The sequence below is a fragment of the Carassius carassius genome, chromosome 1 (genome assembly GCF_963082965.1).
Source record: "Carassius carassius chromosome 1, fCarCar2.1, whole genome shotgun sequence".
In the NCBI taxonomy this organism is placed as follows: domain Eukaryota; kingdom Metazoa; phylum Chordata; class Actinopteri; order Cypriniformes; family Cyprinidae; genus Carassius; species Carassius carassius.
This window is the reverse complement of record NC_081755.1, coordinates 36871141-36898480: the sequence shown is the minus strand read 5'-3', so window position 1 is coordinate 36898480 and position 27340 is coordinate 36871141. Positions and strand designations below refer to the sequence as shown.

At 37.4% G+C, this 27340-nt stretch overlaps 2 protein-coding genes across 2 annotated transcripts in view; one reads left to right on the top strand and one right to left on the bottom strand.

Moving 5' to 3' along the window:
- The window catches only part of LOC132149080 (G protein-activated inward rectifier potassium channel 1-like), a 31923-nt gene extending 27176 nt beyond the window's left edge, over positions 1-4747 (bottom strand). The window contains exon 1 of the mRNA XM_059558006.1: positions 3788-4747. Within this exon, the coding sequence (XP_059413989.1) occupies positions 3788-4456 (669 nt within the window). The 5' untranslated portion in view covers positions 4457-4747. The remainder of the gene's footprint in view (positions 1-3787) is intronic.
- A 4629-nt stretch (positions 4748-9376) lies between these two features.
- On the top strand, positions 9377-23146 carry znf281a (zinc finger protein 281a). Its single transcript, XM_059557993.1, has 7 exons — positions 9377-9637; positions 17082-17616; positions 19620-19721; positions 19859-19982; positions 20907-20990; positions 21161-21279; positions 21353-23146. Exons 2-7 carry the CDS (start codon positions 17176-17178, stop codon positions 23000-23002), a joined length of 2520 nt encoding a protein of 839 aa, XP_059413976.1. The 5' UTR covers positions 9377-9637; positions 17082-17175; the 3' UTR covers positions 23003-23146.
- The last annotated feature ends 4194 nt before the right edge of the window (positions 23147-27340 follow it).

The window sequence follows — 27340 nt, the reverse complement described above, 5'->3', positions numbered from 1 at the left end:
AGAGAGAGAAAGAGTGAGAGCTGGTTTGTATGTGATTAAAACACAGAAAGCAATGGCAGATTAGATTAGGTACATGTTAAGTGCTCTTAAGTGTCAAGTAGCCTCCTTCAATAGTTATTGTATAAGCAAGCCCCTGAACATCCAGCTAGTGCTATTATATATATATATATATATATATATATATATATATATATATATATATATATATATATATATATATATATATATATATATATATTATATTATATATTTTGTTTATTATAGTTGTTCTGTAACCCCTTCATTTCTACAATTTTTCTGAGAACTATGGAAGTTATTTTTGTATTAATATTCCACATCTGTGGCTGTGGGATCTTTAAAGATAAAAAAAACTATTGGCTGCTTAATAGCCCTGAAGCACATTGAAAAAAATACTGATGAGATAAGATTTAGGGTTATATGAGAGAGAGAGAGAGCGAGAGAGAGAGAAATGTTTTCTTTCCAATTTATGTTCACATTTCACCACTCTCTTCTTTTTATTGAGTCTGTTTTCTGCTTCTTTATTTTACCCCCTTTTACTTCCAATAAGTCCAATTCTCTTTCTTTCACTGTCAATTTTGTTTGTGTTCCCTGATGCCGTCCCAACCTTATAACATTCTGGCAAACTATCTTTTACTATCTCTCACTAACTTACTCTGCCTTCCCTGTTTATACTCTATTCCCCTGGTTCTTCTTTCTTCATTGAGAGAAAAACTTCAGCATAGCTTAAACTGACAGTCTGCTTCATTAAGCCAGATGCCATTGACCAAAGCCTCTTAATCAATCACAGCATTCACTTGGCACTAAATAATTAGTGTGAGCTCCCCGAAAGATTTTTGGAGTGGGCCTGAAAGGTCATCCATCCATATCTTTGAAGAATATTCACCGGCTTTTAACTCTATAATTGTTCTGCAGGCTGAGATCAGTTATTTTAACATTATTTTATAGAATAGATTCAGATGATCACACAATTTCAAAGCACATCGGCCATAAAAGTTCAGTTTTATTACACTGACCTCTTTGTTCACCTTATCAGCAGCCTTTGACTGACAGTCCTATTTATCAATTACTAGGAAGAAATCCGATTATGTGAGTGTGTCGTCCTTGTGTCAACTTCCATGCCTTATTCCTTTCATTTTAAGCCTTTCTGTTGACTGAGCTGATATGGAACAGCAGACAGATAGACACACTCACTCACTCACTCACTCACTCACTCACTCACTCGCACAGTAGCATCAAAGCACAGTGTAAGAACACATAGTATGGTTCTACTAGAGCTGTTATGTAAGCATCTTAAAAAAAAAGCTTCCATTGACAAGAGCGACTCCTCTCCCCCTCAGAATATATTTCGTACAGCTCTAGCAGTGCTCTCACGTGCACATCTGCAAATTATTCTGCTACATTTTCTAAGGCTTTGAAAGTTATTGCATGAGGCTGTAAGCCACAAAAAAATCCTCCTTCACAAGTGTGCAAATGCAAATTTTCTGACATCTTTCTGGCTGTGACCTCAGCTCCCGCAGGAGTCTTAGAGAGGCTTATGGGCTCAAAACCCAGAGACATTGTCTTTTCTCTTTGCATTTTGGAACGAACCCTCTAAAACTGAGAGAAATGTCGCTGATGTGGAACCGCCTTCCAATTAGCGAGCAGGTCGGTTTTAAATGTCACTTGTTACAAGTGACAGATGTTAGATGTTGGCACAGTAAGCCGTCTGTAAAACTCTCTTATCTGAGCCTTTTGTCACTGTAATCTCATCTTGTTCAGCTGTGATGATGGCTGTCCATGTCGAGATTACAATAATAAAATTTCAAGCCTTTTCATGTAACTGGTAATCAGTTGTGAAAGGGGCACCCGCGCGCCTCAAATTCTCAGCTGTACTGACTCTCTGCTAAATCACATTTCATAGGTCCCTTGATTGTCACATATTGTGAAAAATCTTTGCTCGGTATGCTTTCTGTGAAAGATGACAGCGCATTTCTGAGGAAAAATTCAGATCTTATGACTAGAGAAACTCAGTATAAAATGAAAAGTTACTATTTTAATAATTTAACATGTCTGTTAATGGTCACATGATATGCAGGTAAACATAGAAATTAGTTATTTTTAAGTTTTATTTTGATTGTTTTTGTTTTACTCTTTTTTATTTAAATTTAAAAAATATATATTTTTATAATTATTAGCTTTTTATCAACTCACAAACCCCATGCAGTTCCCTTAAAGAACACTCAGGGGTTAGCGAACACCAGACTGTTCCAGCAATAAGACATTTTAAGATGCAGCTCAATCCTAAAATGTATAAATATTAATACTGGCATACATACACTTGCATAAAAAAAATGACAGAATGACAATATGAAAGAAATTAATCATGCCACTCTTTTAAAATGTATTAAACTTTCTGTGAGTAAGAGACAAGACTAGTTTTTCCTACACATTACTGATTCCAGCATTGCAAAATATGATTAAAATATTTGTAAGCAGCCTCCTCTTTTCTTGGTAAGAAGAAATGGAAATAATAACTTTGTGATATTAAAATTACTTTCTGATATTTCTGAAGTTCAATGTTTTACACAATTTAAAAAACAAGAACATATTGTTAGCTTGGTATAAATATATGAATTTCCACTACGGACGCACATTCTGCTTATGGTTCAGTGCCACCACACCACTTACTCATGTTAACTATTGTTCATAGACAAACTTTGCTATGGGAAGCACCACTATAACTCATTACATTTCTGACAATCAAAAGGGTACTGCTGTACATCACATAACATATTTAAAAAGATACCAAAATAGACAAAACTCTTAAAAAAACGATAATAGTAAATAGATCAAACTTAATGATACAACAATGCTTAATAGCTTAAGAGTATTAAAGTAAAATAAAATAAAAATAATAAAATAAATAAACTGCACCATAACTGCACATATACTAACAGCAACAATAACATTAAATACTTAGTGAATAGTAATTTCAGTATATTGCATCTTGGCACATAATAAAAACCTGCGACTGAATGAATGAATGAATGAATGAATGAATGAATGAATGAATGAATGAATGAATGAATGAAAATGTAAATGTAAATGTAAATGAAAAGTTGTTAAACCGCTTGGTGATTTAAAGACAAGCAACAATTTGTTTAACCATACTGTTTAAAAAAAATGTAAGCAATTTTACAACAAATTAGTAAAATCCTGTTCATTGGTTAACTGTAAGTCACTTTACTGTAAGTCAGTAAAATATTGTATTTTTCTTTATATATTTATATAAAATGTAAAGCACATTATTTTAATTCCAAGCCTTTAAATTACACTTTGTTCTGTATTATATTTGAGTATTTTATGTGGATTTTATGTGGCATTTTAGGTGTTTAGTTGATTACATTATTTTAGTATCATGTGTGTTATTAATGGTAGGCTATGCTGTCTTTATATTGGCTATCTAGTATTGTTGTTAACATCGTTAGAGGGTCAATTTTGGGATACGTATATAAATATGTTGGAATTTACATTATATAGCTAATTTAATGAACAATTGAAACTGTGAAATACAGTCACCTCAATACAATCCCATAATGTTCTGAAAAACAGCTGCCGCCAGCTTTTAATATAATTTTTGTTGCAGTCAAATTTTAAAGAAAATTATTTTAAAAATAGAGAGTGAAGTCTAAACTAGTTATGGTTTTATTTGTAGTCTTTTTGTTGTAATAATTAGATAAACTAAAGGCCAAGCAGAGCTGTGTGTGTGCAGTGTGTGTGTTTTCACCTTTATGAGTTTACACCTGATTTGCGCGGACACCATATGGCTGTTCCTCAGATTGCCCACGCGGAACATTAAGCAGAGTTTTCCGTCTCGCTGTGAGATCACCGCGTCCTGACTGAACATGAGCGTCTCCGCGCGCTTCTTGGGCTGGGACATCTTAATGAACATACAGCCGATGAGGAACGCGTCTACTATGGAGCCCAGCAGAGACTGGAACAGAAACAGGATGATGCCCTCAGGGCACTTCTCAGTTATATAGCGGTAACCGTAGCCGATCGTCGCCTCGGTTTCAATGAAAAAGAGGAACGCCGACGGGAAGTTGTAAACATTGGCGACGCACGGAGTGTACGAAGCGTCATGGCCATGATTCAAGTCCCCTCTGATATACGCGATGATCCACCACATCGAGGCCATGACCAGCCAGGCGATGGTGTAGGTGAGGATGAAAATGAGAAGGTTCCAGCGCCACTTCAAGTCCACCAACGTGGTGAACAGGTCAGATAAATAGCGGCTGGTCTCTCCGCCGAGATTCCCGTGCTGGACGTTGCAGCGTCCATTCTTGTCCACGAAACGCTGGCGCTTCTTCTTGACCGGCGCGCTCGGGAAAGACGCGCCTCTGTTCGTGTTCACCACATGGTAGTCCTCTCCAAATTTACGCCTTAGCGCTGCCATGACTTCAGCACATTTGGGAGTTTATTATCTTAAAAATACAAAAAGGAAACTTACTTTCTCTGTAGCATGGCTTTGGTGCCTTTCCACTTTCTAAAGCAGATGAAAAACGGTCGCGAGACAGGGCAAGGTCTCTCTTGCCAACTTTTTTTCCTCTTGTAAATCTGGACTGTAAATGCAGTCAGGAAGACGCGTGGCTACTATAATGTCAGTTTACTGTAGCATCTCTATACTAGTCTCTCTTCTTCTCTGGATGTCCGTGTGAAATGCACGGGTTCTCTGTGCTCCTCTGCACATAATATGAACAGGAGAATAAGAGAGAGAAGAGAGAGTGGGTGGGAGGAGGGGGGCTTGGGTGAGCGAAATACTATTTTATACACTGGAAAAGGTGTGTGTGTGTGTGTGTGTGTGTGTCTGTGTGTGTGTGTGTGTGTGTGCGTGTTCCCCGGCATTGGGAAGAAGATTGGATTGGATTTCCAGTTCAATGTTGAAATCAATACACTAGCCTTCAGTCGACTACATTGGTGTCCTGTTAAAGCTGACACGTTATTTTGTATTTTCATGCTGGTATTAATATAGGCGGAAAATTAAAAGTGTCTTTTGTGTAATTAAGGGCAAAACTAAAATGATAATTTCCCTTCAAAACTGAACGCTATTCCGAAGTCAGTTCGTCAAACTAACAGCGCCATCTGCTGACTGAGATGCGTAAATACACAATTCACTGAAACAAACGATAGCCATTCATTCATTCAATCATTCATTCATTCATTCAAGATTTAATTCCTATAATGGATCAACTCAAAGCAAGTCAAAACAAAAGATCTGAAAGTCATGAGTCTTAATATAAGAGAATAAAATAAAATAATTGTTTCTCTCTTTTACTCTTCTAATAAATATTTGTGACTTATTACTTTTACTCTGATTTTCTTACATTTATTTTCATTCTTATTAGAAATGCACATACTACTACTAATATTACATTTACATTTATTTTCAATAAATAAAGTCACAATTATTAATTCAATAATTCACATTTATTCCTTCATTTTCATATAGCACCCTTAGCTAAATTAATTAATTAATTAATTTTTAATGCTCTTTCTATTGATGATTATTTGAAAAGGGTTAAACAAACTGATTGAAGTGCTTAAAGCCATCAGTAACATCATCATGCTTAGTTTAACAGAAAGCCTTTCCTAAATTTGAACTACCTCACTTGGTGCTCTTTTGACGAATTGTGTAAAAGGCCACCTAATCAGAAAGCGCTGTGTCTGATGATGTTAATGCTAACAGAAAGGCATTCTGTGTCTTTTTTATAAGTAGCTGTAACTTACAGCTCTGGACAGTGGAGACACATGAACATAATATTCCCACCAGTCTAATAGCATGCTTATTTTTGGTTATTGTGCAGTTATTCACTGCAGAGAAATCTGAAACTGCATCCTCTTCTTCTCTCTGTTTGCTCCTTTGGGGAATCTAAAATACATGGGCAGCCATAAGGCCACCAGGCCAGTATATCTGTTTGTGCATTATATAAAAAATCATTATAATTCCTTGTAATGACAACTCTTCTGGCTCTGAGGAATACTGAACACAAATGAAAAAACATCTCTCTTGTTAGGGGAGACGCTGTGTATTTGTCTCTGACTTAGATTAAAAACATTATTAAACACATTTATCAGGGGATTGAGTTATAGCAGTAATGAAATATGAAGCAGTGTGATCCAATAATCAAGGCCCAAGCACACATAACTAAACAACAGTGAAGAAAACAGTGCTGGAAAAGAATCAGGGTCTCTTTATGCTATAGGTGATTGACAGGAACAGTGTCGCCCACCTCCAGATTCTCACTGGCCCCATGTGAATGATGCATAGAAGTTTGGGATTGATAGATATTCTTCTCCTTGATAAATAAACAACATAATACATTATTAGAACATCAGATGCAGCTACACTGCCCTTCATATTTGGAAATGAAAAAAAGAATGAGAAGGCAAAAAAGAAGAAAAAAGATGAATGAATGAGAAAGGCATGATGGAAACAGTGAGCATATTATTACATGCAAACTCTTGAATAATGAATGATCTCTAAGAATTGATGACATCTACATAATATCACATGACCTGTCAAGTTTTCTTAAATAACAGTCATGAGCTGTAGGCCCGTGTTTAAATTTAAAAAGAAGATTCAACTGCTACAATAGCTACAACAGTGGAAACATTTGGCAAACATAAAGCAACTTGTTATTATTATTCAATTTCTTCTATATATATTATAAGGCTATGAATTTAATTAATAGAAATTTGTAATAATGTGTCCCTAATCTATGTAAAATAATTATGAGAACACATCTGACAACTTTTAGCCGTATCTTTACTTATAGTACGCTGGCTCCAATAGTCTCATGGTCAGTGCCCCGACATACAGAATCCTGTCCTGTCTGAATAAAAGATATTAAAAAAAGAATATATATATGTACAGTACAGACCAAAAGTTTGGAAACATTACCATTTTTAATGCTTTGGAAAGACGTTTCTTCTGCTCATCAAGCCTGCATTTATTTGATCAAAAGTACAGAAAAAATATATAATATTGTGATATATTATTACAATTTAAAATAATTGTTTTTAAATTTATTATACTTTAAATTATCATTTATTTCTGTGATGCAAAGCTGAATTTTTAGGATCATTCTAATATGATGATTCATTATCAAAGTTGGAAACAGTTCTGCTGCTTAATATTTTTTCAGAACATGTGATACTTTTTTAGGATACTTTGATGAATATAAATTAAAAAAAAAAAAAAAAAAAGAAGAAGCTATGTTTTTAAAATATAAATATTTTGTAATAACTATACACTACTGGTCAGTAATTTGGGGTCAGTAATTTTTTTTCTTTCTTTTTTTTAAATAAAATCAATTCTTTTATTCAGCAAGGATGTGTTAAATTGATAAAAAGTGATAGTAAAGAAAATATATTAGAATAGATATTATTAGATTTTTTTTTTATTTTGAATAAATGCAGTTCTTTTTAACCTTTTATTCATCAAATATATTAGACAGCAGAACTGTTTCCAACACTCATAATTAATCAGAATATTAGAAGGATTTCTAAATGATCATGTGATAGACTCGATGTTACATGTGACACTGAACGCTGGAGTAATGATGCTGAAAATTCAGCTTTGCATCACAGGAATAAATTATTTTTTTAAAGTATATTCAAAATATTTTTGATCAAATAAATGCAGGCTTGATGAGCAGAAGAAACTTCTTTCAAAAACATTAAAAATAGTAATGTTTCCAAACTTTTGGTCTGTACACTCTTATGACTGTATATATATATATATATATATATATATATATATATATATATATATATATATATATATATATATATACAGTACAGACCAAAAGTTTTGACACACCTTCGCATTCAAAGAATTTTCTTTATTTTCATGACTATGGCAATTGTAGAGTCACACTGAAGGCATCAAGGGCTATTTGACCAAGAAGGAGAGTGATGGGGTGCTGCGCAAGATGACCTGGCCTCCACAGTCACCGGACCTGAACCCAATCGAGATGGTTTAGGGGTGAGCTGGACCGCAGGCTGAAGGCAAAAGGGCCAACAAGTGCTAAGCATCTCTCGGGGAACTCCTTCAAGACTGTTGGAAGACCATTTCAGGTGACTAACTCTTGAAGCTCATCAAGAGAATGCCAAGAGTGTGCAAAGCAGTAATCAAAGCAAAAGGTGGCTACTTTGAAGAACCTACAATATGACATATTTTCAGTTGTTTCACACTTTTTTGTTATGTATATAATTCCATATATAATTCCACATGTGTTAATTCATAGTTTTGATGCCTTCAGTGAGACTCTACAATTTTCATAGTCATGAAAATAAAGAAAACTCTTTGAATGAGAAGGTGTGTCCAAACTTTTGGTCTGTACTGTATATATATATATATATATATATATATATATATATATATACTTTACTCATAGCACAGCCTCTGCTTAAATATGTAATAATTGCATATTTCATTTTAATTTTTAATTCTGTTCCATACATTAATTTTAAATAGAACAATAAGTCTGTGATAAGATTAGTCTGGAGCCTAAAGGTCTTTCTATAATTAGTTTGTTGTGGTTGGTTATGATTGTACTACTGTCTGATTCTAGTCATAACAATGTTTCAAATGAATTATATAGTGAAGTATTAAACACATATGAACACACAGATCTATTTATGACAGAACATTGTCAGACTATAACGTCTGAAAAGAATGTTCAGTGCACATTTATCTGGTCCAGAGATAGGATAGATTTCACACTTTCAGATTGAAATAATGTATTATCCCTATGATATGCCACATAAATATTTCAGGCATTTAAGCAAAGCAAATGATAAAATAAAGAAACACAAATATTGGCTGCAGTAGTTTGTCATTTTGTGGAAAGTGGATACAATATATAATCTTAGACTTAAAAATATTTACTGGCTTTGATTTTTCCATGAATTTGTTTCCCCATCTGGATCTTTTCTTAGTGTCACAATTTCTGCTTGCAATTATGATAGTCTAGTAGTTAATTAAGAGGCTATTTGAGGAATTATTTTCCTTTTTTATTTTCAGCATAATGAATTGTGTCACAGCCATCCTATTAATTTGAGAGCCATATTAAACGGTCTATGTGCTGTGTCCTAATTTTGGGAGACCCAACGGGATACCACCATATTTCTGAGACACAAACACAGTCTTGAGAGAATAAGATGGAGAATAGAATTTCAAAGAGAAAAATTATGAAAAACAGTCTTTGCAGAAACGTCTTCCTCTGTGAATGCAAGGGTGTGAAAAAGTTTCCAAAAAAGCTAGTCTATCTATGAAACCTGTCCACAGTAGATGTGTGCGTTGATACAATCTATAATGCAAAACTGAACAGTCTCACTAGGTCTAGTGTGTGCTCCTCTGTGCGGTAGTTCATTATCGGACGCTGCTCCAATGCCCTGGATCACATCGTCTGTCTCCTCGCAGGACCCGTCGGCTCTACCCACAGTTCCCCGCGCTCAGACAAGATGGAGGAAAGCAGCAGCTGCGGGAGAACAATGTTTGGACTCTGAATTTTAAAACGATTGATTGAGGGGGGAAATACACACACGGAGAGACAACGGTGGACATGCACTGGTAAGCGAAACCCTGAGATCAGCTTTGCGTTGAGTTTGAAGCGTCGGAGAGGCGCACGCGAGCGTGTTAGACAACAAAGCGCAACGCAGCGACGCAGTGTAGCATGTAGCCGCGTAGCTTGACGCGGAGCATCAATTGTTCGTAGGAGTTGCACGGGGCTGTTTATTATGGCTAAGCGCTGTCGCTCTCACAGCAATGCCATTGTCCATATTCTATACGTCTTCATTTCTTGTTGTGAGCGTGTGGTGTAAAACAAAAGCACATTTCGACTTTGCAAAGTGCTTTTTAGTTAATTATTGCATATGTTTTTATTATATTTGTCATATTATATGAGTGCACGTTCCATGCTCTACACTTTGCTAGTGTTATTTATTTATTAAGCGTCGCTTAGCCGGATGGCTAGCGCGTTAGCAGCGAGGCCCTTTGTGATCGGCATGTAGTTATTAATATGGGTCCCACCATAACGGTCCTGCTTTACTAACAAAAACGTAAATCTCCCACGTACACAGTATAGACTTCAGGGTCCCGTGCCACGGAGTCGTGTTGTTATTCTGGCCAATATGGCCACTGTGTCCCAAGATAGGACTCGCTTTGATTTGAGCGTGTGAAATAAATGATTTATGTCTCTCTGATTGATGAGCTAGCTCAGTTGGCTAACGTATGCACGAGCTATTTACATACCATCTGCGTCGCGTGCCGTCTGCGCGCACTCACAACACAAAGAGACGCGAGCTACGTGCTGTTAAACGACATAAAAGACTCCTCTACTAGGACAAAGTGTTCCTTTATTTCGCCTTTCTTCATTCCACGATATGTTTGGACCCACTTTATATTAAGCGTCTTTACTGCTATATACTAACATTTAAATTAATCGTTTGATGGGCAGTTATTGTGTACACATATTCTAGGTTGTAATTATTTAAAAATACCTGGATGTAATTGTTTTATATATATATATATATATAATTACAATTTTTAATACCTAAACCCACCCTTAACCTAACCACACTGTGAATCCAGACACTAACATTACCCATATTCCACCTAAAATTTGATGATACACGTAAACATGGGACCACAAGAAAGATAGAGATATTTTGAATCTAATAATTAAATGTTGGAGATGAATTCTCCACGTGATGAACGAGCTCCTATTGATTCTTCATCTTTTCCTTGAATGTGAAGTGACATGGATGCCAGAGCATCTGGTTTAGATCCAATCCATCAGCCTTTTAAGGGGAAATGAATTAGTATGAATCATCGGATGGCGCAGGAATCTAAAGAAGAGCAATTGGCCATTGACTTCCCGGAAACATGATGTACTCTTGGCAAATGTACACACACACATTGAGTGAGACATGGAAACCAATATATAGTGCTTGTCATAATTTACGCAGAAACATTTCTGCAAAATACCAGCTCTCGTTTACAATTGTTAAATGACTTTATTTTATTATGGGATCTATGATAAATTGATGGGAAGCTTTTTTTGTAATTCCATTTAATTTTTAAATGATGATGGTTCAACCCAAAATGAAAAGTGTCATCATTTACTCAACCTCATGTTGTTTCTAGCCTGTATGACTTGCTTACTGAATCATCATCTGACTCAGTCTGAGTCATTACTTTCAGTCTTGAAATTAAGTTTTGGTTGCTTAAGGTTTGCCAAACTTGAATCCGTATCATTACTGATTGGTTGTAGATTAGGTCATTACTGACGGATTACATTTGTAAATCTGCATTTGCAACAACCAGTTCGTCAGTTGTAGAAAATCATAATTAGTCAGAGCAGGATATTCAGTCTTCAGCCCTCAAATGATGATACTTGCATATAAAATAACCACCACAGTTGACTGATGTAGGCCTAATAACAAATGTCTCTCTCTCACATGCACATAAACACACACATTGCACAGTTAAAGAAGAATGTTCCACAGGCCACAATTCACTAACATTCCTGATGCTAGACATGTTCACAGGACACAGCATCCATGTTTATATTTATAACTTGCTCTTAATCCTTAACATTCAAAAATAGAGCATGTGAGCAAACACCAGACGATTTGTTTTGCATACGAAATCTTAAAATGAATGTCTGTGCATGTGTAATTTTTTATTATTTAACTCTCTACAGACACCTTGGCAATTGAATCGCCATTGGCTAGTAAAATTCGCAGTTTACTCGCCAGACTGGTATATATAATGTTTGTAAAATGGCAGTTTTTTTTTTTTATAAATATCTTAAAGTACACTTTTAACATCGGTCAGTCAAGCATTAAAATATAATAATTCTGTATTATGTAATGACAGAACGTCAATATTTAGAATTAAAACTTGATAACCATTTGATAGGGGTGCACCGAAATTTCGCCCGCCGAATCGGTTTCGGTTTCGGGCCGAAATAAAAAAAAACAGCCGAAAACGTAAACCGAAAATGAATGTCACCCGCCCCTCCCATCCGTGAGCAAGCGCTTAGGTTTCACTCACGATCGAGCTGTTATCACGCGTCTGCCTATCAAAGATTAAGCATGTCAAAGGGCTGTCACAATCAAAAAAAGCTTGTCACAAAAGCTGCACAATCGATCGGACCAACCAACACAAGTTTCGAAAACGAAAACAGGGAATCGATTTTAACGGCCTTCTCTCGGAGCGCGTCCAGCTCGTCACTATACGCTCGCAGCGAACGCGCGTCACACAGCAACTGCAGGTTCTGACACACACACACACACACAGAGGTGGGTAGTAACGAGTTACATTTACTTCGTTACATTTACTTGAGTAATTTTTTGGGGTAACTAATACTTTTCGGAGTATATTTAAAGATGGGTACTTTATACTCTTACTTGAGTAAATTTTTGGGGAAAAATTTGTACTTTTACTAAGTTACTTTGGGCGACGCTCCTCTCGTTACTTTATATTAATGCAATAAATGTTATAAATGCTTCAGTTTATTCCAAACGCGCCGTCTACTTTTCTCTGGGCAATGAGCGATGCCCATTCGCGAATGATTCATTCATTTGAGTCAATTCTGTTCAAAGGCTTGATCAAACCAATTGGCAAACGAGTGAATTGGTTCATGAATCAGTTTGAATGATTCGTTCAGTTCCCTGCCGTACGCGCTGAGCATCTGAAGTGGTTCACTCAGAGTTGTAACGTTTAACATCAGCAGCGTTGAAAACGTGGCTGGAACTGCACTGAATTGAAAGCAAATCTGCAAAGGCTATTATTTGCTTGCGATGGAGATCCTTATTAGATGAACACCGCGTGTGCTGACTACTGTTTAACAGGTAATAACTTGGGCTACATTCGATTACAGTACATGATACCACTGACTGTGACATTAGTTTGTTGTACGTGTGTGGCTTATAACAGAGGGGAGTCAAGTTGAATGCAGCTTCCAAAAGACAAAAAATAGCCGATTAATATTTTATTAATTTTAATACAATCACTCCGGTATCATCGGCTGCTAAATTCAGATCTGTAACCAATCACACACGATTCTTTTGAGCTTATTAAAGCATTGGCCAATCAGAGGTGTTCAGATGAGTCATCGCTAAAATGCCAGTGCTTCCTTCACTCGCTCACTGACTGAATACCTCTTTCTGGCGAATTCTCTCGTCAGAAACAACAAAGTGCAGATGTGTGTACGAATCTTTTATTAAGATATTGATTTCACAGTGGTAACAGTTTCAGTGATTTTAATGGGAGTTTCTGAGAGAGATTGAAATCTATACTGTCAGTGTAAATTATCTTTAATGTAAATGTTATTTGCTCTCTTTGTGAACAATGAAAGATTAGTAGCAATATTTATATCACATTAACTTTCAATGTTAAATTCACATTTAATATAAAGTCAGTCATATTAAAAATATGTTATGGCATGACACCTATATCTGTTACTTAAGTAAACAGACAGGGTTTTATAATAAATTACATAAATTGGAGTAAAGGCTGATGGAATATATACATTTATACACACACACATACATTACATACATTTTATCTATATATCTAAATAAAAATAGGCTCAGTATATATGACTCAAAGTAACTAGTAACTAACTACTTGAGTAGATTTTTTATCCGATACTCTTTTACTCTTACTCAAGTAACTATTCAAGAATAGTACTTTTACTTTTACTTGAGTAAATATTTCTAGAAGTACTTTTACTTTTACTTGAGTACAGTTTTTGGATACTCTACCCACCTCTGCACACACACACACACACACACACACAGAGCCTATTAGTGCATAATATCAATGTAGCCTTCAGTAATGTTTTGCATTGATGTTAGGGCAGTCCACATTGCTGACTTGTGCGCGTCTCAAGCGCCCTCTTTACGTTCGCCCTAATGCCTATTTAGTTGTCGGTGGATTTGCCTATATTTGGCGTTGAAAAATGGATCAACGCCAAATATAGGCAATTTACTAACGATTCAATGAACACTTTGCCTATGTCTCAAAAATCGAACAGGATTTTTTTTTCACAAAAGTGACAGCCCTATACGAGAGGACACCAAAGTTGCAATATGTAACATTTGTTCTGCAAAAATCTCCAAAATTGTGGATTTTTTTTTTGCACAATTTTTAAAAACTATTTTATTTGATGGAACATAAAACTTGAAGAATAATTATTATTTATATTTATTGTAAAAAATATTTTATGTTTTGTTATGTAACTGTTAATAAAAGTTTTATTATTATATTGTGATTTTTCAATTCAGATCCATTAAATCCAAGCAATATATATATACGTTTTTAAAAGAAGCCATTTTCGGCTTCAGTTTCGGTTTTCGGCCAAGTGCATCCTAAATTTTCGGTTTCGGTTTCGGTGCAGAATTTTCTTTTCGGTGCATCACTACCATTTGATAATGAATGCATATTAGTCTTTTAAACTGACCTTTGGACTGGTGGTTGTGCTTTTTGGTCATTCAGTGTTTCTGTAAAAAATTGGGTAAAAAAACTAATAGAAATACTTATAATAATGATACGAATTCTACTAATAAGAACAATATGAAATGCACTAAGGATTAAACGAGCTGCTGGATTTATGAATATTAATCAGGTTGTGTACATTCACTTGAACTGATTTGCTGAAATCAAAAGAGGGACGATAATAGGTGAGCACCAGCCAATGAGATAATTGTTTGCTCATTAGTTCCGCCCACTACCAGAGAACCCAGCAGTTCTTAAAAGCTGAAAAAATCCAAAGGAAATACGTTATTTTGACAATAAACTACAATGAAGACTATTTTTTACATGTAGTGCGTCAATTCTCTCTCTCTTTCTCTCTCTCTGTTTGTGTGAGAGAAAGCGACGTTGAGTTGTGCGCCTTCACACTAGAGTTTACGGTACGTCAAATACTGATGCACTTCACGTTCATTCAGATGAACTGAAAAATAGCACTGATCGCTTGTCGGAGAGTGAAACTCTGAAGCACTTATTCAGAGAGTGTTCGCGAATAAAAATATATCTGTGCTAAACTTATACTTAGCCTCCAACTCACACACAGGCAAATAAATCTGAGAATTTATTAGCCATTGGCTAATATTAGACATCATTTAGTCGCCAGAATGAAGATTTTGTCGCATATGCGAGTGATTTACTCAGAATTTAGAGGGTTGTCTTGAAAATAGAAATATAGCTATTAATCTTATGTAATTGCTGCTTTTAATTTACAAAAAATTCAAACTTCTGCAAGATGCAAAAACATACATAATCAATGGTCTATCTTAAAAATCTTGGCAAAATGATTTCGAGATTTCTTGTGCATGTGTGATTTTTGATATGTTTACATTGAGTCTGAATAGATGCTTTCATGCCATGAGACTATAGCCAGGTAATGTCTCTTAAAAATAAAATAAATAAAAAAATATTGTTTATTTCTGAGGCACATTAAATGAAAGTAAAAGCCTAATGTTGAGTTGTTTGCTTCACTCTTATCGTAATTACTCCTTATCTTTATGAGTACTTAACATTACTTCTCTTTAGAAGTCATAAGTGAATTGTTTCCCATAGGCTGTTGTTTGTGTGTTAAAAGGAGGAAATGGCAAGCACAATACACTGAAGAGAGGTTGACATGTTTTTTTATGTCTGACCCACAAACCTCTGATTAATCCAGTTAAGCACTTATTAGCTGGATCAAGAGAGCATACGGCTCCTGCTTCTACGTTTGTTTTTAAAGATCTGCACATCACTTGCTTGCATCACATGCTTCACGGTTTCCATGAATTTGGCAAGCATCATAAAGTTTTCATTTTGGTACAAACATTTGTCACAGTGACCTGGTTTTGAAGAGCCTCAAAGACCTGAAATGAAAACATTCCAAATTACAGAAGCACTCAGAAGGATGCAGTAGGCATCAGAGTCTTCACACTAACATGGCTGACGTGGTTGCCCATGGCACATTCACACTCTTGCAGCTTTTGAAACTTAATTTTCAGCTTTTACAACTTTTATTGGCCACCTGTAAATTACTTTTACAACCAAGATTGTATTGCTTCTCAGCAATGTAGCTTTAAAATAATATGGAAATACTAAAATAACAGCAGGATTGAATTTGTACACACACACATACACACATTTGTTTTTGTGAAAAGTGGGGACATCCCATAGGCGTAATGGTTTTTATACTGTACAAACTGTATATTCTATGGCTCTACACCAACCCTACACCTAAACCTAACCCTCACAGGAAACTTTGTGCATTTTTACTTTCTCAAAAAAACTCATTCTGTATGGTTTATAAGTGTTTTGAAAAATGGGGACATGGGTTATGTCCTCATAAGTCACCCTCTCCTTGTAATACCTGTGTCATACCCATGTCATTATACAGAGTTGTGTCCTGATACGTCACAAAAACACACACACACACATTTTGTGTTTGTGTGCGTATATATATATATATATATATATATATATGTGTGTGTGTGTGTGTGTGTGTGTGTGTGTGTATACTGTTTGGGATCAAGTATCATTTAAAAATAATAATACTTATATTAATTATGCATTAAGGATACATTTAAGTCAGACTTACATTGTAAAAAAAAAATCAATCATTTGTTTCCACAAAATATTAATCAGCACAACTTTTTTCAACATTTATATTAAGAAGAAATGTTTCTCATGAAGACTGCCATCAAAGGATTAAATTACATTTTAAAGTATTTTGAAATAGAAAACAGTTCATTTAAATTGTAGTAATATTTAAAAGAAATACATCTTTAGTGAGTTTATTGAACTGTATTGTGTATTATTATATTATTTTGTGAACAAATGTATAATATTTTTACATTTCATATTATTGTCATTTATTACTCATTATATTGCGTATTAAAAATAATTGTGTTTCTACTTGGCTAATCAGGCACACTTGCTGGGCACTTCATGTATGTAAAGAATCATTATTATCAAATCATTATTTGGTCTCTTTTTATGTCTTTAGGATGAGTGAGGTGGCTTTGCATTGAAGCAGACCCCGTCGCCCAGTTCCAGCATCAGTGTGAGTGTGATAACACTCTGAGCCTTGCACCTTCAACATGAGCCTGATCCAGGACAAATTTGGCAATGAGTTCCTCCGCTCTAACGGTGGCATGGAGCCAGGCTTTGCTCCGGGCATGCTCATGTTCAGTCACCTGCCCCCTGTTACTAGCTTCACCCGGCTGGCCAGTCAAACCGTTATGGCTGACCTGCAGCCCCACGAGATGATCTTGAAGAAGGAGAGGGATTCACCGGACTGTGGAGGAGGAGGGCTGAGTGCTGGAGGCATGGGTGGTGGAGGTGGCATAGGAGGGATGATGGGAAGCGTGGGAGATTACGTTCATGCCATGGGCATTAAACAGGAGAAGGTCTCTGAACATGATTACAGGCTGCCTCTCTACCCGGGAGCTGGAGCTGGAGTACGAAGTGGAGGAGAGTTGCTGGAGGTCTCGCTGGGCAACCATCAGAACCTGATGGTGCAAGACCTCAGTCTGGGAAACGTAAGTGTGCCCATGTCTGTCTGTAAAAATATACTTGGAATGGGTGGTTGCTAGTTACACCAAGGAATGCTTTTATTACTTGTGCTGTTATAAAAATGTTACACATCCTCATCATGTGATTTCCTAGATTCCATATTTTACTGAACTTCCCTACTTTCAGTATCACTACACTATGAAAGTTACAGGTTCTTTAATATCCATGGAACCTTTCCATTCCACAAAAGCTTCTTTAGTGGAAAAATGTTAGATTATAAAGTTTTCTTCACACTAAGGAAAGTATAGTTCTTTGAACTATTCACTAAAAGATTCTATGGTTTTTCAATGGCATTGCTGAAAACAGAAAAAACAAAATCCTTTTAGAACCTTTTTTTTTTTTTTAATAATGTAGTTATTAAATTAAAGGAAAATATGTCTCACAAGGAAAACATTTTTTAATTGAAATGGAATATATTTTTGTTGATAGTGTCATTGTTTTTTTTTATAATTTCATTTGCATAGCTTTTGGTGCTAAACTACAGAAAGTGTTTAAAAGAAAAGTTTAAAACTTAAAAGTTTCAGAGATTGTTACATAGTCTCAGATATTTAAGAAGGTATCATAGGGTTTTCCCTAGTCAATAACAGCTACTACGTGTACTAGCACCATAAATCTTCAATCACTGAATGAATAAAGAAATCTCTGTAATCCATAACTTGTGCTAAGTAGTGGGTGTCCCACATCAGTAAACTAATGGTTATTTTTCTTGAATTTTAGAGGGCATGGGTGTGTGTTTTTTTTTTTTTTTTTGATATCTAAATTTCCAAATTCCCTAGATTCTTAAATTAAGTTTGTGTTTAAGGTCTGTGGAAGTCTATCCCAAGCCGAGCTCCACAATATTACTGTAGGACAGAAAATAATGGTCCTTCCTGTCGGTGATGTCATCCCGTTTCTGTGGATGACTGAGGGGTTTGACTAGGTCAAATGCAACGGGACTCATTCAGTTGTGTGTGCGGAAATTAAAAACGGTACCTTTGCATCTGATACTGTGATAATTAAGTCCTTTCCGAGGTTATAAGGGCAGTGCAGCCATTTAATCACTATAAGGGTTTATTGATCGTCTCATCCGCACCGACGACTGAAAGGAAATCAGGCTGAAGCATTGAGATACTGCATCTGGCTCTGTCTTTGTGCAGTAGCCAACGGGAGCTTTGATTACATTAATAAAATGATGACTCATGCTAAATCACGATTATTTCTAGCAGCACGAAAAGAAATAACACACAAGATGTCTTTGTTCTGTCTTTTGTATCTGTTTGGTTGGATTTAATCTATCCCAGTTGCTCTTCCTCATGCTTTTTTTTATTAAAGGAGAGGTCATTTTAAAGACATCAGACTAGAGCAAAGAGTAAAATATGTTTTGGCTAGCCAATTTAAAATTGCATATCTTTCTCGCTCTAGTTTTTTCTTTTGTCAAGTATGCCATAGCCTTCTGAATCTGAAGGACAATGAGTGTCACATGGTCAATTCATATTTTAATCTCCATTCAACATAGGTGTTTTTTTGTGTGTGTGTGTTTCCCGCCAATCTGGTGTTTTATACTGCCCAAATGTGAGACACTATTCAGATGTGCAGCTGGTCAATAATCCACATGGTGTTTTTCCATAGATGGACGCGAAAAAGGGAAAGTGTCATTGATTCTCTAGGGATAGATATAGAGGCTCATAAATAACAGGTTTACCACCCTGCCTTCTGCCGCTTACACATTAGCCAATACTTTTAATATTCAAACTAGCATCTCATCTAGTATGTGCGTATTGTAGAGTCGTCGGATTTCTGTATCTGCGTTTGTTTCAATTAAAAAAAAAATCAATCCCCCAAAAAAATCCATGGCACAGTCTCAACATGGCAAAGTCTCAATAATCCATGCATACAAAATGAAAAACAGATTTTTGCTTCACAAATGTTGTGAATGAATGGGATTTTGTGGTCTTTTATTTATTCTGCTCCTCCTTTGTTATCCTTCCAGCTGTCAGGGCGGCTGGTAAAGGAATCCTCAGGGAGGAAAGGTCGAAGGTCAAACGGCGAGGGACAGGAGGGCAAGACACGGAGGAAACGAGGAGAGTCAAAGGTGCAAACAAACGCTTCATCAACATAAAACTTTATTATTCACTGCTGTGCTTATTGTTAAAATAACTTTTGTTTGATTGTTTCCCTTCATAAAATAATAGAAGTGTTATCTAATACTGAAAATTGTTTTTTCTGCAGTCAATGATGCTGGATCCAGATGGAGGGAGCTTGTCTCCAAACTCCAAACCGCACATCTGTGAGCACTGCAATGCAGCGTTCCGGAGCTCCTATCATTTACGCAGACATGTGCTTATACACACAGGTCAGCATGCGTTTATACTTACACAGCAGAGCGTGCATATGTTAGTAGAGATTGGCCTGTGCACACCGTGTCATCGGAAAACCATTTGTTCCAAGGATTAACAGCCAGTATAAAGTAGAGATTAAGGGTATTTGCGTTCTAAAATAGCTGCTTTGTCAAGTTCACAAAAGTGCTAAACTGTTTTTTTTTTATTATTACACTTGGATAAACTGTTTGAATCATTTCTTAAAGTTTTAAAAGGATTTATCATGAAAGTAGGTTTGCAAAAGAGCTATATGTATATGCCAAAAAAAAAAAACTACATTCCATGACAGAAAAAGCAGTATTATCTTTTAATTAAAGTAGATCTGGGCATCTGCCATGACATTTGCTGTGAGAAAAACGACAAGCAGATTGAAAGCAGACTGACACAAAAGGTGTAATGGTTGGAGGAGCACAGTTATCACTGTAATATTGCACTCTTGTCAGCCAATCAGATTCGAGAACCAGAAAGGACTGTTGTGTGTGTGTGTGTGTGTGTGTGTGTGTGTGTGTGTGGTATGTATGTCTTAAATATATACTAATGTGTGTACATGTAAATATACAGAGTACACACATTATGTAAACACACAAAATCTTGGATGCGATTACTCAATTTGGCAGCCTATATATATATATATATATATATATATATATATATATATATATATAGTTTTTTTACAAAAAAGTATTTTATACAAACCAAGGCCCTTGGAGTCTAAATGGTTGAAAACTACTATTTTAACAGTAGCCAGATAGGTTTGCTACATTATACTTTAGATTCAGTTGTAATTGATACAATTATTTTACTCAGACTTAGAAGTGTATTGACCTCATTAAAAACCATCATTATGTCTTGCTGCCTCTGTAGTCACTATATAAACATGTCAACTCCGTCATTTACAGGTGAGAGGCCTTTCCGCTGCACTCAGTGTAACATGAGCTTCATTCAGAAATACCTCTTACAGAGACATGAGAAGATTCACAGTGGTAAGTTCTTCAAGTTCACACTTCAGCTTTCATTTCCTCATATCTGGCTTATTTGTTAGCAAGATGTAAATCATGCTTCACAGCCACTTCTGTTTTCATCATAAAAATTTGCAAGCCAGATTTGTTTGGTGCACAACTTATCTTTCCTTTCATTGATGTGTGGTTTCCAGGAGAGAAGCCATTCAGCTGTGATCAGTGCAACATGCGTTTTATTCAGAAGTATCACATGGAAAGACACAAGAGAACTCACAGTGGAGAAAAGCCATACAAGTGTGACACCTGCCAACAGGTGCGTTTCATGCACAAGTTTCAACCCTTTCTGTTAAGCAGCAGTGTTCTCACATTTGTGTTTCCTTCTTAAGTATTTTTCCAGAACGGACCGGTTGCTGAAGCACAAGCGGACGTGTGGAGATGCCATCAAAAAGGGTGTGGATGGGGGAGAGCACGAGTTGGGCTCAGCAGGCGACGGAGAACACGGCAGCTACGGAATCTCTCAGGGAAATGCAACTACGCCCAGCCGCAAACGGGGCAAGACAAAAAATGCTGGTGAGGGGGGTGAGCGAAAACGTAAAAAGTCATCCGGGTCTATGGGAGCGACGCATAGTCAGGGGGCGGATGGTTACGGGGTGCATGACTTTGGGGTATCAACAACTTCATCTTCAGCTCAGCCGGGCTCCAGCATGCACAGTGAACACGGCCGGGCTCCCAAGATGGCCTTTAAGAAGGGGAACAGGAAGTCCATGGAGAAAAATACTCACCCCATGGATCAGACCAAGCCAGGAGGAATGGAGTTGCCTGCAGGAGGAGGCTTGGACAGCCTCGGGCTTCTTCCAGGTCAAGCGGCCAAAGTTGGTCCCAGCAGCAGTAACTATGACGATGCCATGCAGTTTCTGAAGAAGAGGCGATACCTCCATGTGCCGAACAATGGGGGCACTGCTTCTGGAGCTTCAGACTATGATGTAGGCGTCAGTCACCTACAGTCGCAGCCGACGGTCATCCAGGGTGTCGTTTCTGGGGTCCTAGATGGTGACGCCACACTGGGCCTCCTGGACGCGTCCCCTCTGGGAGATATAAAGCAGGACAAGTCTGGTATCCCAGATGAGGTTCTCCAGAGCTTGTTGGACCACTACGCTCACAAGTCTGATGAGACCTTCGACATCACCGATCCCCATCACGTCGAGCTCCAGCCAGCCGCCACAGATGCTGCAGACCCGCTAGGAACCGAGGATGCCCCGTCGAGTCCCAATGGTGGCGACAAATCCGTAATCATGCATGAGTACTCACGTTTTCTCCTACAGGCGCTAGAGAGGACCAGTCACAGCGCAAGCTTCCCGTTGGTTTCCAGTCCTGGATCTGTCGTGACTACCACGGGACCATTTACAGGCCCTAGCCCGCTTTCGTCAGACAAGCATGTGTATACTTCCTCACCTCTCGAGTACTCGTTCTCTCATCCTGTCTCGTCTTCGCCCTCCCTTTTGTCTGTGCCAAAGTCCCACTTTGGTCTCCTCGAGGGCTCGTCGCCTCCAACGGGCTTCCACTTGAGCAGCCTGGAGCCGTCTGCGCACACGCAGCAGCTCACACCTTCCCAAGAGCTCACCGAACAGCTGGAGAAGCAGCACACCTCCCCTCCGCCGCCTCCACACACCGCCAACACCAACGCCTACCAGATCACACCTCAGCCTCCCGATCTGGGCGGTCCGAAGGGAACACAAGGGCCAAAAAACGGAGCCGCAGCCACCACTGGAGGATTCTCCCTGTCTGCGTCCCAGGACCTGGCCACGCTGGACCCAGCCAAGGCTCCTTATCAGATCGAGAACTTTGCCCAGGCTTTCGGGGCGCAGTTTAAAGGGGGCAGAGTGTCCCTGGCCTTCAGCAGTGACTCGGGGGGAGAGGTGACTCACCACTTACACACATCAGTCTCCGAATTCTCAGGGTATAGCAATCTCTTGGCTGATGCCAGCGACCCAGTCAGCAGTGGCTCCAAAACCCCAACAAGCCAAAGCTACAGGTGAACGGGCTCATGTGCCTAGATGCTCAGATGGAGGTTCCCTATTTTTATTTTGTCATGCTGTCTTTATTGTTGTTGTTGTTGTTATTATTATTGTTATTATTATTATTATTTAGTTCTCATACTTCAATGAAATTGTCATGTTTTTCTCACCGCCATTATGTTCATATGAAATTTCGCCCTCCTTTGGCCTGCATTTTCCATTATTACGTTCTTCTGTTTTTCAATTTCCTTCGGAAATTCTCCGTAGACTTCTAGTTCCGCTCTTTTGATCAATAGACAAAAACGCTAAATTAGTTCTGCTTAATTTTTTTCCAAAAGTCATTCACGTACATTTTAGCAATTGACTTTACAAGCGTGTAAAAGTAACTATGAAAAAGCAATGGCAGGGAGTTGCCTAGAACTGAAATCGTCTGTTACAGTGATTCAAGTATTACTCAGGAAAACGTGTGGTTGGCAAATCCAGAAGGGTAGCAAGCATTCATCCAAGAGGCAGACGTTTTGCAAATACAAAGAGCTTTTACAGGAGATTTTTTTTTTTTTTTATTATTCTGAATAAGTGCAACAAGTAGAAGACTTAAGCGCTGCCTGTTAAATTACACTGACACCACTTTCCACTTAGCTGTATAGAGATTATGGTACTTTTGTCAATGTGAAATACTCACATTCTCTTTCAGTAAGGGCCATATATATATAAATATATATTTATAAGAATATCTGTATGTAAAATAACATATACTCTTTCTTGAGACTGGCAGGTGACTTGGAGGGAGATAAAGAGGGATTGAGTTTGTGAAGAGAGGCCTGTGACTGACAGCATGGAAACCCCCTACGCCATGTCCTTCTTTTTTATTCCTTAGATTGCGAAGCCAAGAGCTTTGCACTAGAGGGCACTGCATGCAAGCGTGTAAGTGCCTCTTGGCACAGGCCAAATCATGGGATTCTTCTGTGCCTGTCTGGCTTGCTCATCCCTCTCTCCCTCCGTCCACTCCTCCTTTCTCTTCTCCGTCAGAAAGAATCCCATTTAGCACTTTTTTGATCCTGTTTATTTTAAACGGTGAATGAAACTACCCAGGCTGATCACACATAATGTGAACTGTGTAACTGACATGCTGTTTTTAAAAGGGGGCAGTGGACAGAAAAGGGACGGGATTCATTTTAGGAAGTGTAGGTTATGTTGACAAGACCAAGGTCTTTCTTATGGAAAACTTTAGTTTCAATGGGTCGTGTTTGCTGGAATTAAGGGTGGGCTTTTCTTGGGGTGGGAGCGTAGGGTGTCTTTTTTATATTTTATTCCCAGCTTCTCATGGATGTAGAGTATTGGGTTGGGAAAATGTGCTTTGTGTTAAAATGGCCCCTGTTGTACCATGCCTTTCACCAGAGGCGACTTTCTAAAAAGTCAGGCTCTTAGTAATTTATATAGTATTGGTCCTAAATATTACTGACTTAACAGTCCAAAAGGAAGTCGGAAAACTATTGCAGTGTGCATGCAGGGCAAAGTATTACCTTGAACTACGTTTTTATGCGTTTGATTTTGTACTGTACAAGTATTATTGTATTTTTTTTTTAAACGATCAATAACTGTCTTCCATCAGCGCTGTTGGCTGCTGTTATACTATCCTTGAATTACTGTCATCTAATGTTGATCCTTCTTTCATGTGTTTTACCTACCGATCCCCAAAAAAGGACAGAACCACATGCAATTTGATTGTTTGACAGGCGGACGGCTCTTAGGGAACACAAACTGACCACTAGGACTCATTTAGGAAGGTTGGGGGTACTCCGTTCACAATAATGTTAGTAGTAATAATCACATTAATGAGGAGTGTGATGACTAAAATGAAATCACCACAGCTGATGTTTTATACCTCATATCACTGGTCACAGAAGCAGGGATATCAAAGAGTGACTGTATGTAGCATGACCGATGTGGCTTCTGTTAATTAACGCCTCAAATAGTCCCTTTGCCATTAAACTTGTCTTTTTTATTGTAGGATGTCCTGTTTTCTTTCCTTTTCAGAGACAATTTTCTGAACTTCTGAAAGGTTCTTGAAGTTGGTAACTTTAGTATTGTTTCAGTAACTAAGGTCAAGGAGATCCAAAGATGCCATGAATTGAAATCTAATTTAATTTAAATTCACAGGCTGTCAATTCACTTTGCATTTACTTTTGTTTTAAATTCATCCTGTGCCCTGCAGTTTTGTTGTGTAATTTTGTTTTATGATTTGATGTGAAGCACAGCTGAAATATAATTTCTGGTTCAGTGTGTAAAGCCCCCGCAGACACTGTTAAGCCTTGAATGAAATCCTGTGTGGCTTGAATAATGCCAGCCATCAATCTGTCAATTTTCTTTTTGGCTTCTTGCTGTATATTCCTGAAAGTATTTATTTTGTTTACATAGTTAATAACACTACAATTTTTTTTTTTTTTGCATGTACATTTTTTTTTTTGTTTTCTTTTTCCCCTTTTTGTCACCATGCCAAATTTGTAGCTAATTATCTCTTTCTCTCCTGTCTTATTTCATCACAGATTCTTGTGATCTGATACACAGGGCTATACCTGTCCATTTTGACTTTATTATTAATTAGAAAAAAAATAAAAATGCTGAGATCAATGTTTCTGGATGCATGTATTTTTTTCTAGTGTGTGATGTTACAAGATATTTTTATATATGATACTGTTAGAGATCCGCCCCTTCAGTATCTTGTTTGGTAAACATCCATTTTTTTTGTTTTTTTTTTGAGCTGAAGGGCTCAAGTAAGTGGACTTGATGTTCTGAGGCACTGATGCAGAAGTAGGAGTGAATTTGAGTCTAATCTTGAGTCTTGCTCTGTCATCAGGGTGACCATAATTCAGGGTACATGCCTGGGCGACAATCAGAGCAATTAGCTTACTCTAATTACAAAGAGGCAAACCTTTCTAATTTGAAAAAAAAAAAAATCCTTTTGGTATCTCATCACTTGCACCATCATGAGGTAATGTGTGTATAATCAGGGTGGAGCGTGAACTGTGTGTTTGAGTTTTTTTTTTTAGCTCTGTACCCAGTCCAGCACAACTTGGTTTTCAAGGCCTATAAGTTCATTGAGGTTCACAACCATTCACACAATGCAACTTGCCCTTGATTGTGAATGAACAAATCTGGTTAATTTTTGATTTCTTGGGTTTAGTATAATTTTTTTTTAGCAAAAAGGTTTTTGAGGAAATTATAACTTTCACTCTGCACGGATGCATTAAATTGATCAAAGGGGACAGCAAACAGTGTTACAAAAAATTATATTCTATTTCGAATGTTGTTCTTTTGAACATTCTATTCATCAAATAAACTTTAATATATCACCCCCCCCCCCCCCCCCCCCAAAAAATAAGCAGCACAACTGTTTCAAGTCAAGTCACCTTTATTTATATAGTGTTTTTAACAATACAGATTGTGTCAAAGCAACCGAACAGCATTAAAAAGGAAAATAGTGTCAATAATGCAAAAAGGCAGTTCATAATTTAATTCAGTGATGTCATCATCCAACTCAGTTCAGTTTAAATAGTATCTGTGCCATCAAGTCGATGATATCGCTGGAAATTAAGTGTCCCAAACTAAGAAAGCCAGAGGCGACAGCCGCAAGGAACCAAAAGTCCATCGGTGAAAGAATGGGGGCCAGTTCTCCTCTGACCAGACGAAACCAGCAGTTCAATTCCAGGCTGCAGCAAAGTCAGATTGTGCAGAAGAATCATCTGTGTCCTGTGGTCTTGTCCTGGTGGTCGTCTGAGACAAGGTCTTTACAGGGGATCTGTATCTGGGGCTCATCTAGTTGTCCTGGTCTCCGCTGTCTTTTCAGGGCTGTAGAGGTCCTTTCTAGGAGCTGATCCACCATCTGGTCTGGATACGTACTGGATCCGGATGACTGCAGTGACCCTCTGATATGGATACAGACTGGATCTGGTGGCTACAGTGACCTCGGAATGAGAGAGAAACAGACTAATATTAGTGTAGGTGCCATTCTAACGATGTAGCAAGCCAAGTACATTGGGTGTTACGGGAAGTGTTCTCGGTTCTGGTTTACCTAATTAATGCAGCTTAAAAATACTTTAACGGATTTGAATATTAGAAATGTGTTAGTGTGTAATGTGTTAGCCAGGTTAAAGAGATAAGTCTTTAATCTAGATTTAAACTGACAGAGTGTGTCTGCCTCCTGAACAATATTAGAGTTTGGGCGTTAAATAGGAAAAGGATCTGTCGTCCGCAGTTGATTTTGATATTCTAACTTGAAAATGCTGTGTAGGACCTTAATGGTGTTATAAATAACCTTAATGATAGTTTTGTTTTTTATTCATAAATATTAGTATATTA